The 11,014-nt window shown below is 48.3% G+C and overlaps 1 protein-coding gene across 1 annotated transcript in view; it reads right to left on the bottom strand.

The window, feature by feature from the left end:
* Positions 1-4,046: 4,046 nt before the first annotated feature.
* LOC126525276 (signal peptide peptidase-like 2A) overlaps positions 4,047-11,014 on the bottom strand; it is a 44,263-nt gene continuing 37,295 nt past the window's right edge. The window contains exons 14-15 of the mRNA XM_050173302.3: positions 8,366-8,561; positions 4,047-4,721 (exon numbers count right to left, since the gene is read on the bottom strand). Of these exons, the coding sequence (XP_050029259.3) occupies positions 4,426-4,721; positions 8,366-8,561 (492 nt within the window). The 3' untranslated portion in view covers positions 4,047-4,425. The remainder of the gene's footprint in view (positions 4,722-8,365; positions 8,562-11,014) is intronic.

The following is an 11,014-nucleotide window of genomic DNA, read 5'->3' as shown; positions in this document are numbered from 1 at the left end:
ACCCCCTCTGGGGTTATACGTACGCCAACCCCAGGGGAAACATGCTTCACAAAATGATTGAGAACATGGTTCTCACGCTCGTCAACGATCCAAGGAATAGCACGAGGCTCGGCACAAGTGTTCAAAGAGACACGAACCCCGACTTAACTCTCACCAGAAATATCCCCCAAGCTTGATGGACCAATCTGGAGGAGTACCTAGGCAGCGACCACGCGCTGCTAGCCACCACTCTCCATGGGCTCGAATACAAAGCCAGGATAGGCACGGCTCGCCTCACGGATTGGACCAAGCTGCGGGAGATAAGTGAAGAAAGAGCTGCGAACGAACAGAGCCAACAGCTTCAGTCAATTAAGGACTGGATCACTCAGCTTCACCAGGATGTGAAGGCGCACACCAAAATGCTTGAAACATCCACCACCACTCCAAGCATCGACGCTCGCTTGCTCCACATGTGGGAAGCCCGGCGTAGCCTGCTGAAGCGTTGGAAAAGGCAAAGATTAAATCGCAAGCTCAAGAGGCGAATAGCACTACTCACACAAGATGCTGCGGAATACGCTACCACGCTATGCCGAGAGAATTGGCTATCCCTCTGCGACAGCTTGAGAGGAAGACTGAGTACTTCCAAGACGTGGAAGTTATTGAGGTATTTAATCAACCCGGCCAGCAGCAAAACGGAATCCCACCACAATATGGCCCGAGTAATTCACCAATAAAAACGAGGCGGACCTCCTTTTGGCTCTCAAAGCCCAGTACTTCCCCACACAGACATCGGAGCCTCTGCCACCCTACACCGGCACCCCTAACGAGCTCCTAGATGAGGACATTCATCTACATGAGGTAACAGCGGCGATAATGGGCTTGAGACGCCGCACAGCCCCGGGAATGGACCAAATTACCAATAAGGCACTTATAAATCTTGACAGCCCCTCGCTAGTAGAGCTTACCGCTCATCTTAACGAAGTATGGAGGAAAGGAAACCTTCCCGAGGACTGGAAAATAGCCGAGGTTCGTCTGATACCGAAGCCAGGCAAGCCACCAGCCATTGAGAACCTACGACCGATCTCCCTCACTTCGTGTGTAGGAAAGCTCCTAGAGCACATCGTTCTCAACCGGCTACAACCATTCCTGGAAGATTCGGGGAAACTTTCAACAAAGATGATAGGATTCCGTCCACACCTCTCAACTCAAGACATCCTACTTCAGCTGAAAGAGGAGGTGATTGTACTAGCGACACGCAACTCCCCCACGGCTATCCTCGCCTTAGATCTTAAAGGGGCGTTCGATAACGTCAAGCACACAGCAATCTTACAGAGGCTAAACGCGCTGGGCTGTGGGGCCAGGACGTACTCCTATATCAGAGATTTCCTCTCAGATAGAGAAGCCATCCTAAAGGTCGGGGACAAAGCCACAAACCCCTTCCTACTGGGCGGGCGCGGCACACCACAGGGCGCAGTGTTATCCCCTCTCCTTTTCAATATCGCCCTAATAGGCCTACCACCGCTCCTCGATAACATCCCAGGGATCCGGCATGGCCTATATGCCGACGACATTACCATCTGGTCGTCCACAGGTTCCATCGGGGAAATTGAGAACCGCTTGCAGGAAGCTGCAGACATGGTGAGCGACTATGCTAAGTCATGCGGGCTCAGCTGCGCCCCCCAAAAGTCGGAGCTACTCCTGGTCTCACCGCGAAAGGAGCACACATCCGACTCGCCCACTATCAACATACAACTGGAGGGACACACCATCGTTCCGTCTCAGAGCGTAAAGATATTGGGAAGGGTTTTCCAGTCGGATCGCACCAATACAATACTAATTCAAAAGCTTAAGAATAAAGCAGCTCAAGTTACCCACATGATCCGGCGAATAACAACCAAGACAAGAGGCATGGGGGAGGCGGACACGCTTCGGCTTGTCCAAGCCTTCGTCGTGTCTCGAATAACTTACGCTATTCCATACGCACTACTCAACGAGACGGAACTGAAGAAAATCAACACAATGATCAGAAAGGCATATAAGCAGGCGATGGGCCTGCCAACCAGTACGTCCACAGAACGCCTACTACGACTAGGTGTGCACAACACGGCCGAGGAGCTGATCGAGGCACATTTATCCAGTCAGCGAACAAGGCTGGCGGTTACGGAAGCAGGGAGGTCCATTCTCTTACGCCTGGGGCTCTCTGCCCCTCTGAGCCATCCGCCGCCTCAGACTGTGAGCTTACCCCATGCCATCCGGAGAAACATCACCGTACGTCCTCTACCTCGCAATATGCACACAGTGCACCACGCAGAGCGAAGGGAGGCCCACGTTCTGGCCATACACAAGCGATACGGGACTTTACCCTCTACAGCCTACACGGACGCGGCTTCTTACTCCAGACGCGCAGCCACAACAGCCACCGTAGTCGTCAACACAGAACATCGGAGCAGCATTTCGCTCACACGAAACAATCCCCTCCAAGCCGAGGAAGCGGCCATAGCCCTCGCGCTCTCCCAAACAGAGGTGGAAGTCATAGTTACCGACTCCCAACAGGCGTGTCGCTACTTTGCTAGTGGCAGAATTCATACCACTACGCTCCGGATCATCAATCAAAAGCCGCCAACGAGATCAGTCATGATCATCTGGGCGCCAGCTCATCAAGGCATTCCTGGCAACGAGGTCGCCAACCACGTGGCTCGAGATCTGACCCACCGAGCCGACGCCGAGGAATCTGAACCCGAGCGCATGCACCCTCTAGTCTCTTACCAAGACATCACACAACACTACAAGCTAACCCGCAGAACATATGCACCCCCACACAAGTCACTACCTATAGAGAGCAGGAGCGATTCCTCCGAGCTCTACAGGTTAATACATTCCCCCACCCAACCAGAAATCACCTCATAGACCCTACAAAATTCTCTCCGCAATGCCGCTTCTGCGCAGAGCCCGGGTCCCTCTGGCACATAGTAGGAGGTTGCAGAGCGGCACCATTAAATCCTCCGAACCCTTACCCCACTAACGAGCTTTGGGAGAGAGCCTTGGCCACCTCCGACCTCGAGGATCAGCAACGGCTGATTGCGAGGGCCCAGGACGCGGCCCGAGCTCAAGGCATTCTGGAATGAGGACGCCTCTCCGAAGCTTCATTCACCGAATAAAAATGTTTATTCTCTCTCTTCGAGGCAGGAGAGTCCAGCTGGCCGGCGAAGTCGCAAGTTAGGGTCGAGCGAGTGCAAGCGCGAGTTGGTGAAACCCGCCAATTCCATCGTAGAAGTGTGACGTGACGAGAAATTGATTGAAGTTGCCGCGCAGCATCAGTTTTCGAGAGGGGTACAGGCACTCGCTGATGTTTTTGATGAGCCCAGCGAGCAGCCTCATCTGCGCTGTCGTTGCGGTTAATTCCGCAGCGGCTCGGAAACCATGGAAATACAATGTCGTGTCCTCTCTCGAGCGCGTGGTATGCACATGCCTTATTTCGTGCTCTAGCTGATCGTGTAACCCATGTAGGGCAAACTGCAGAGTTTGTAGGGCTGCTTTCGGAACGCAGAATATGTCTCAACGATTTGGTGGCTGCTGGATCACGTAATTGAGTGTACTTTGAAGATCCGAAAGTTCTGCTGTTGTCCGTGGTATAGTGAGAGTACCTAAATTTCAAAGAGACGGCGTTCGATGGAACCACTGCTCCGGTAGAGCTGTTGGAATTGGTGAAGCCGTCCGGTGCAAATATGCATGCGGTCAATACAGCAGTCTATGGTAGCAAAAACTAACTCAAGTGGCGTCAGAGCATGACCGCTTGTTTATGTGCAGATAAATTTTTATCGCAAACAGGAGCTTCTGTTTGCGCTAAGGAGAGTGAACTGCATTAAGTGTACTCCCCTGAGGAAATGTACTCCCCTAGAACCCTCCTCTCTGCAATGCCCTCGGGTCCTGAGTGTAAAAATGACTAACTAACTAACTAACTAACTAACTAACTAACTAACTAACTAACTAACTAACTAACTAACTAACTAACTAACTAACTAACTAACTAACTAAATAAATAAATTGGAGCAGGGTTGCCACCATAAATTCATTTTTATTCTTCGTGCATTTATGTGCCATGAAGTTGAGAACTGCCGTTCGTACTTGGCATTGCGAACTTTCGAGTGCATTTTAATTTGTACACACTCACGAATAGACTCAGTAGTTTCGGCCAGCCTGTGGTACGTGTGCTTTTGATCAGGGGTGTACACGTAAAAAAACGCACACACAAAAAAGAACTTCAGCTTTCAATGGACAATTAAATTCAGTGAAGCCTGCACCGATCTGCAATGCGTATAGAGCCCTCGATTTTAAAGCAGTTATACAAGACGCACTGGAAAGTTAGCATGAAATTCTATATTTTCCGGGAGCTGTCGAGCGTAATCGATGACAAGTCTCCCGTGAGCCGGTTACGTAGTCGTAACCCTAGGCGGGCGGGAACGGACTGGCGGTGCCCTTCGGTGGCTGATCGGCCACTTGCACCGTCTTGCCGCCCTGCGCGCAGAACAATGGCGCCTCCCAGTGAAGGGTTGCGGCGGGGGAGCGCTTGCGTACGCCGGCGACGTCTTCGACGCCGGCCGGTGGACTGGCTGGCAGCGCGCTAGGCGACGGCATGATGAGGCGCTCCACGGCCACGAGCAGCTCGGCATCGTGGGCCGCGTCGTCGCCTTCGGCTGGCACGACTTCCTTCGCGGTCCCGCGAGGAGGGCTTTTCGTTGCATCTGCGTACAAGAGCACACCGCAATGCTCAAACGCTCGCTGAAATGGTCTGGACATTACTTGTAGGCGCGGAGGGTACATCTATGGAGTAAAAGATTCGCACCACAATTTAACTCAAGCGTCTGGTATTAAGAGAGCTACGGGCAAATACAAGTTGCCCTCCTCCCTAGCCATGCATTTCCTCGTCAACTCGTTCGCCGAGCGCTGGGGGCTAAGTTCCGCTTTCACTGGCGTTCCATCATGATTTCACGTCGTGTAGCCTACTTCCGGTTCATGGTTGTTTTGCGCTCACTTTTACACAGACGATATTAAGGAAGGACAGGACGTGGACGGACGTTGGTTGAAATTTGCGCTACGTCCGTCCACGTCCTGTCCTTCCTTAATATCGTCTGTGTAAAACTGAGTGCAAAACAACCATGAACGTTCACCAACTAGCCCCCTTCATTGCTCTACTTCCGGTGTTTTGAAGCCAGAGCGCAAGGCCTCTTCGACCTCTCCGCAGAGCCGCCATAGCCGTCGATCGCCAGCGAGATCTACCCAAGCAGCGTACGCTGCGAGCGTTCTGCAATCGCTGCACGAGCCAGGGCATTGTGGTTGTAATCCTCCGGCGTGAAGTGACGGTCGAAAACGCGTAGATGCAGGTACCGGTCGGATGCCGATAGCCCGATGCGCTGCGGTTACTCTGCTCGCCCGTTGCCTTGCAGAGGAACCCGATGTCGCAGCGTGACAGGTCGCCAATCGCTAGATTTGCAGCCCATCGCGCGCCACAAGAGTGACCAGCCGCGATTACTTAGTGGCTACGATGTTGCGCTTGTAAGCACGTGGTCGCGGGATCAAATCCCGGCCGCGGCAGCCGCATTTCGATGAGGGCGAAATGGAGAAACTCCCATATTCCGCGCATTAGGGGCATGGTAAAGATCCCCTGTTGGTCAAAATTAATCCCGAGTCCCACATTATGGCGTGCCTCATAATCAAATCGCGGTTTCGGCGCGCAGACCCCCGGAATTCAGTTCACTTCAATTGACAAGGGTGACTCATGGTCCTCGCGAAATAGAACCTCGAGACCAACACTGACCGCGCGGCTAGCATCAACAGGCGCAGCACGTTGTAGCTCAAGTAGACGATATTTGCTCTGTGCCGGAAGTGCTTGAGCGTAGTGATGAATAGTCGTTGCGTATTCTGTTTTTCTTGATTTATTATGGAAACAAATCAGGCAACATTCCAACTATTACGAGCAGCGTTTGTTCAGCACAATGTTGGAAAAGTTACCGACGACGCAGCATTGGTAGCGAATCACATAGCTCGCACGGCTGACGTCACGCGCGCCCGCTGCATGGCAAGGTACGGAGTGAATGAAAATTCAGGGAAAGGACGCCCCTGTGATTGGTATCGATGTACATTTTGAAAAACCTTATAATAAATTACAAATTTTAAACAGATGAGCAAAACGTGAACAAAGTGAATGCAGGAGCCAACGTTTCGACAAGTGGACTTGTCTTCTTCAGGCGACAAAGCATATGTCGCCTTGAAGAAGACAAGTCCACATGTCGAAACGTTGGCTCCTGCATTCACCTTGTTCACGTTTTGCTCATCGTCTTGAATTTCCATCTCCCGCATTCCCCGTCTTTTTTCTAAATTTTAAGCATAGCGCCATTCATTCATCAGAAGGACGTATACCCAAAGACTCGGTACGCTTGTACAAAATCGTCAAAATCGTTTTCGGGTTCCCTTTAAGATTATGCGACAGTTCTTTTTTTTAAAAGTGAGTGGTTTGGGATTCCCCGATATGTCACAATTGCCGGGTTTTTCTTTAGTCTACCTACTTCCGCGTTCTGACACAATAGAGCTAAGTTGGAAGCTTAGCGCTTCTGTTCGTCTGTTGCGTTGTATACTCGCTCTTTGCATAGCTCCGTAGCTCTCGTTTATTATGGCTTTGCCTTCGTGTCACCCCTGCCCAGTCCTGTCCTTTGTTATGCATTAAGCAGCACGTGAAGCCTAGATATCTGAAACATTTAATGCCGTTCATAATTGGATTTCCGGTGAGCTCAGAAGCTTGTAAGTGAGAACGCGATCTTATGTGACGCACGACGCCAATGACGGTAATAAAGCGCAGCCAGATCACGTGACTAGATACCTGAGGAGTTAAGTACAGACATTGTTCTAACTGTAAGTGAGCACATGAATGTGAGCGCTGTTATGCAACAACAACAAAGAAGCACTATGGTGTAGACCGTCCTTGTCTGTGCACGGTCGAATATGTGAGTTGGGTTTTCGTGCGTATACTGCATGCAGGTAAAACAGACAAAATCGACTTATAATAATAATAATAATAATAATAATAATAATAATAATAATAATAATAATAATAATAATAACGATTTCTTTCCATCACCATTGCATTGATGGAGGGGATGGGAATAAAAGCGATTGACGCTTGACTAAGACTTCCACAGCAATTCCTCTTTCTTAGAATAAAGGCGCCTCTTGTTTTATTGCAACGTGGCATAGATTCAGAACCCTTTTCCCACATGTGCATCTCAAATGGCTGACCCAAGTGATTTGAGAGGCCATCGCGAAATCATGTTAAAGATCGCTGCACCTGTACTTCGAAGAGCATAACGTACACGGCGCATGAAATGGTCCAGTGGGTAAGACTCGATCTCATTTTAAATACCAATGTAAACCACATGTAGGACTCAGTTTCGGTATCGGAGCGACAAAAAGAAAACTTTATAAACGGATGTCTCAAAACAGATCGCGTTTCTAAAACCGGCTAATTTGCTTCTTTCTTGCGAATTCACGGCGTCTTGCGCCAATGCTACGACTGCAACCCTAACGTTAAAACCAGCAAGTAAATGTTATTCAAAAGTTAATTAGCCAAGGTTAGTTAATTAGCCAATTGTCTGCAACGGCTACTGGACCATCTAGGTCCGCCGTGGTAGAAGAACTATTTAGTGAAGAAAGCATCGCCGTATCAGTCAAATGTTATTTTTTGAAAGCCTTTTGTATTAAAATAGTTCACACGGTCCGTACAGAGTACTAAAATTCTCTAATAAACCATTTATTATGACTCTCTTACCTAATAATCACAATAAGCTGTCAGGTTAGGTTAGGCTGCATGTGTATAACAAAGTGACGTTTTCTTTGAAATCCCAATACAGATTTACAATGCAGTACATCAGTAATTAATATAACGAAGTAATCCTGGCTCCATCTTCAACTTTGTTATAACGAGGTTTTATTGCACACTCCTTAAGTACTCCTTAAATCGGTACTGCAAATTCCCTATCAAGAAGATAAAGACAAATGATTAAAGCTTGAATAATTGTGACGGGAACACTTCTAGAATATAGGGAACTTTGTAGTTTCAGAGTGTAGTCTCGTGCTCTGATACTTTCATCACGTTTCGCTCTCGGCGCGATCGTAGAATCAGTTTAGTAGAGGGTAATGTTATATATAATTGAAGAGTGCTGCTTTTTGGACGCGGTGAAATTGCATACTGTGATTGGGTGCGCTTTTAATGCGAGGACAGAGCTATAGGCACACAGATAAACGAACTGGAGTGCTCCCGCTTGTTAATTTATGTGCCTTATATCTGCCGCTCCTTTAGTGGCAACAGTCCCACCACAGCTCGGTAGAAACTCACTTTCGGAGGTGCGTCGCGACCGTTTCCTGCGACGGGACCTCTTATGCCGTCCTCCGGTGCCCGCCTGGTCCGTGGGTTCCTCAGGGATGAGCTCCTCGGTCTCCGACTGGTTGGGAGTGCGGTCACGCTCATTCTTGGGTGTGGGACGGCTGTTGTCGGGCGCCTCCGTTGTCGGCGGTGGCGGTGCGGTGGGAAGCTGCGGGCGGAATGTAAGTAGAAATAACAAATTGCTGAGCTTTATTTAGCGCATCAAAGTAATTACGTAGAAGCAGAATTAAAAAAACCATGTCTTCCTAGTGGCTCTTTGGCGTTGACCGGCCGCCTTCGATAATAATAGTTTTTCCAGCATCAAGGTTGGCTGACATTTTCTCTTACGAATAATAGTAGCGTAACAGGTTTCTTCTGTACAGCTGCCTAGATGACTCCGCGAAAACAGGACGACGAAAAGAACACACACACACACACACACACACACACACACACACACACACACACACACACACACACACGCACACGCACACGCACACACACACACACACACACACAAAGAGGATCCCCTCCGTGTGTATACCGTTACATTTTAGTGCTATTTCGCATTATAGTCAACAGAACTTTCTAGCCGTTCTTGATGAAATTTCTTCCATCTAGCTAACGTGTTTCAAAAGGAAATCCACCATCGTGTTTCTGGTTGCTAATTGACGTGCAAATTTCTTTCGGCTCATTCTAATTCTTTAGGAATGTTCTTTTGAGTACTTAATGCGTTTCGAATGGGAACTTGCGGCTGTAGAAATGGAATTGTTATCGCACGTGCGAATTTTCTTTGGCGTTTTTACTTCCTTCGAGCTTGAAATAATCACTTTTTTGCAGTGCTTGATGAATTTATTTCCGATTATGTAACGTGTTGTAACGGGGCATTCGTCACCCTACTGCTAAGAAACCATCCGAATCAAGAAACATCTCTGAGTAGCTTCACTGCACTGTACAATTGTTACGCAGCTATAAACTTTATAAAACGGATTATCTGACGAACTAAAGAAATAAAGGTTTTTGTATGGGCCTATCGTGTGCTCAACGAGCAGCAATGAGGGGTCCTTCATATCTCCCAATGTGCGACCCGCAGGTCTTGTGCGCTGTTTCGATGGAATGCTGGATGCTTTGTTCACACAGACTTGCTGTCAAACGGTACAGTCCTACAAAGCGAACGTTTAACGTGACTTGAGACAACACGTCCGATTCGGCCCTTTGTTTAACAACGCAGCCATGCCAGGATATTAAAAATGAAACTAAAATGCAGCCATTACTCTTGCACATCTTCACAGTTGCCGCATGTATACCAGTTGGTCGCGTGTGTAAATGTGTGTAGTATATTAAGGCGAAAGGGGCCTTACAACTCTATGTTTCAAGGTCGCGTTGTGAAGTACAGGAAATATGAGCGCTGGTGTCGCTGCTCGTGCGTTCGTCGTCGTCTTCTTCGACATCGCTGCCAGATCGTTGCCGCTAATTGTGCAAAAAGAAACAAAGTTAATTATATAGGTAATTAAGGCACACTAACCCACGACCTTTGATGGGAGTCGAACCCACGACCTTTGGTGTTAATAAGGGCGAAGTTGATTAAAACACAGGTAATTATTATAGAGTCAATAAAGCACTCGAACCCACGGCCTTCCACGACCTTTGGTTGGAGTTGAAGCCTCGAACTTCAATCGGAGTCGAACCCATGGTCTTTGGTGTTAGTTAGGGCCGAGCTGATTAAGGCACAGTTAATTAGGATAGCTTTAATTATGGAACTCAACCTCATGACCTTTAGTGGGAGAAAACAAGTAATGAGAAGTACCAACGCATTCGCGTGAGAATGTCAAGTAATTTAATGGATGTCTCTTCAGCGCGCTGGCTTTCCCCTTCACCCTCTTTGCCATATGCTAAGCTGACAAAATTTTTCGAACATCACGTGTGTTTTGTTTCCGCGCAACTATATGGATCATACACAGCACCCCCCCCCCCTCCCTCCAGTCCTTCATTTTTCTTTTGCGATTGTATTCTTCCATGGAGAAAAATGACGTTCCTGCTGGGGACAAAGAACTGACTGAAAGTGATATTGCAGCCATACTGACCGGCCTAACGTTTGCATCCTACCCATGAACTGACAAAAAAAAAATACATGGGACCCGTATCAGGAAGCAGAGAAAGTTCTTTATAAAAAATTGTGGCACCCTCCCGTCAGCGAGTGGAACAGCGGAATAGGCAAACCATCATTGTCTGGCAAGGCGCACAAATTCGCGAGTTTTCCACTTTTCCGTGGCTTCCACGCGGGACGCAATATGTAGCCATCTCATGCTGTGAACCAGCGTGAGCACTGCGAAGTGATGTGCAAAAGTGTCGAATTAGTTTTCTAAATCTTACAATTCGCATCTCAGTTTAAGTTCGCAAATAGGATCCTTTTCAAACGTAGTTTCTAATGTACGAATCATCCTTCACGCAACATAAACGTTTACCAGTTCGCTTGAAGCGTGTGTCGTTATCGGATTGTTTGTGTCACTTATATCTAAAGTTGCATCTTCAGTACATGTCCGGGTTTCGTAAAATATTCCGAAGTTTATTTCAGCTAAGTACATACATCTGCTAAACCGCTTGCACCTGGCTTTCAGCAAC

Source organism: Dermacentor andersoni, chromosome 3, assembly GCF_023375885.2.
Source record: "Dermacentor andersoni chromosome 3, qqDerAnde1_hic_scaffold, whole genome shotgun sequence".
In the NCBI taxonomy this organism is placed as follows: Eukaryota; Metazoa; Arthropoda; class Arachnida; order Ixodida; family Ixodidae; genus Dermacentor; species Dermacentor andersoni.
This window is presented reverse-complemented; position numbering and strand designations above follow the sequence as displayed.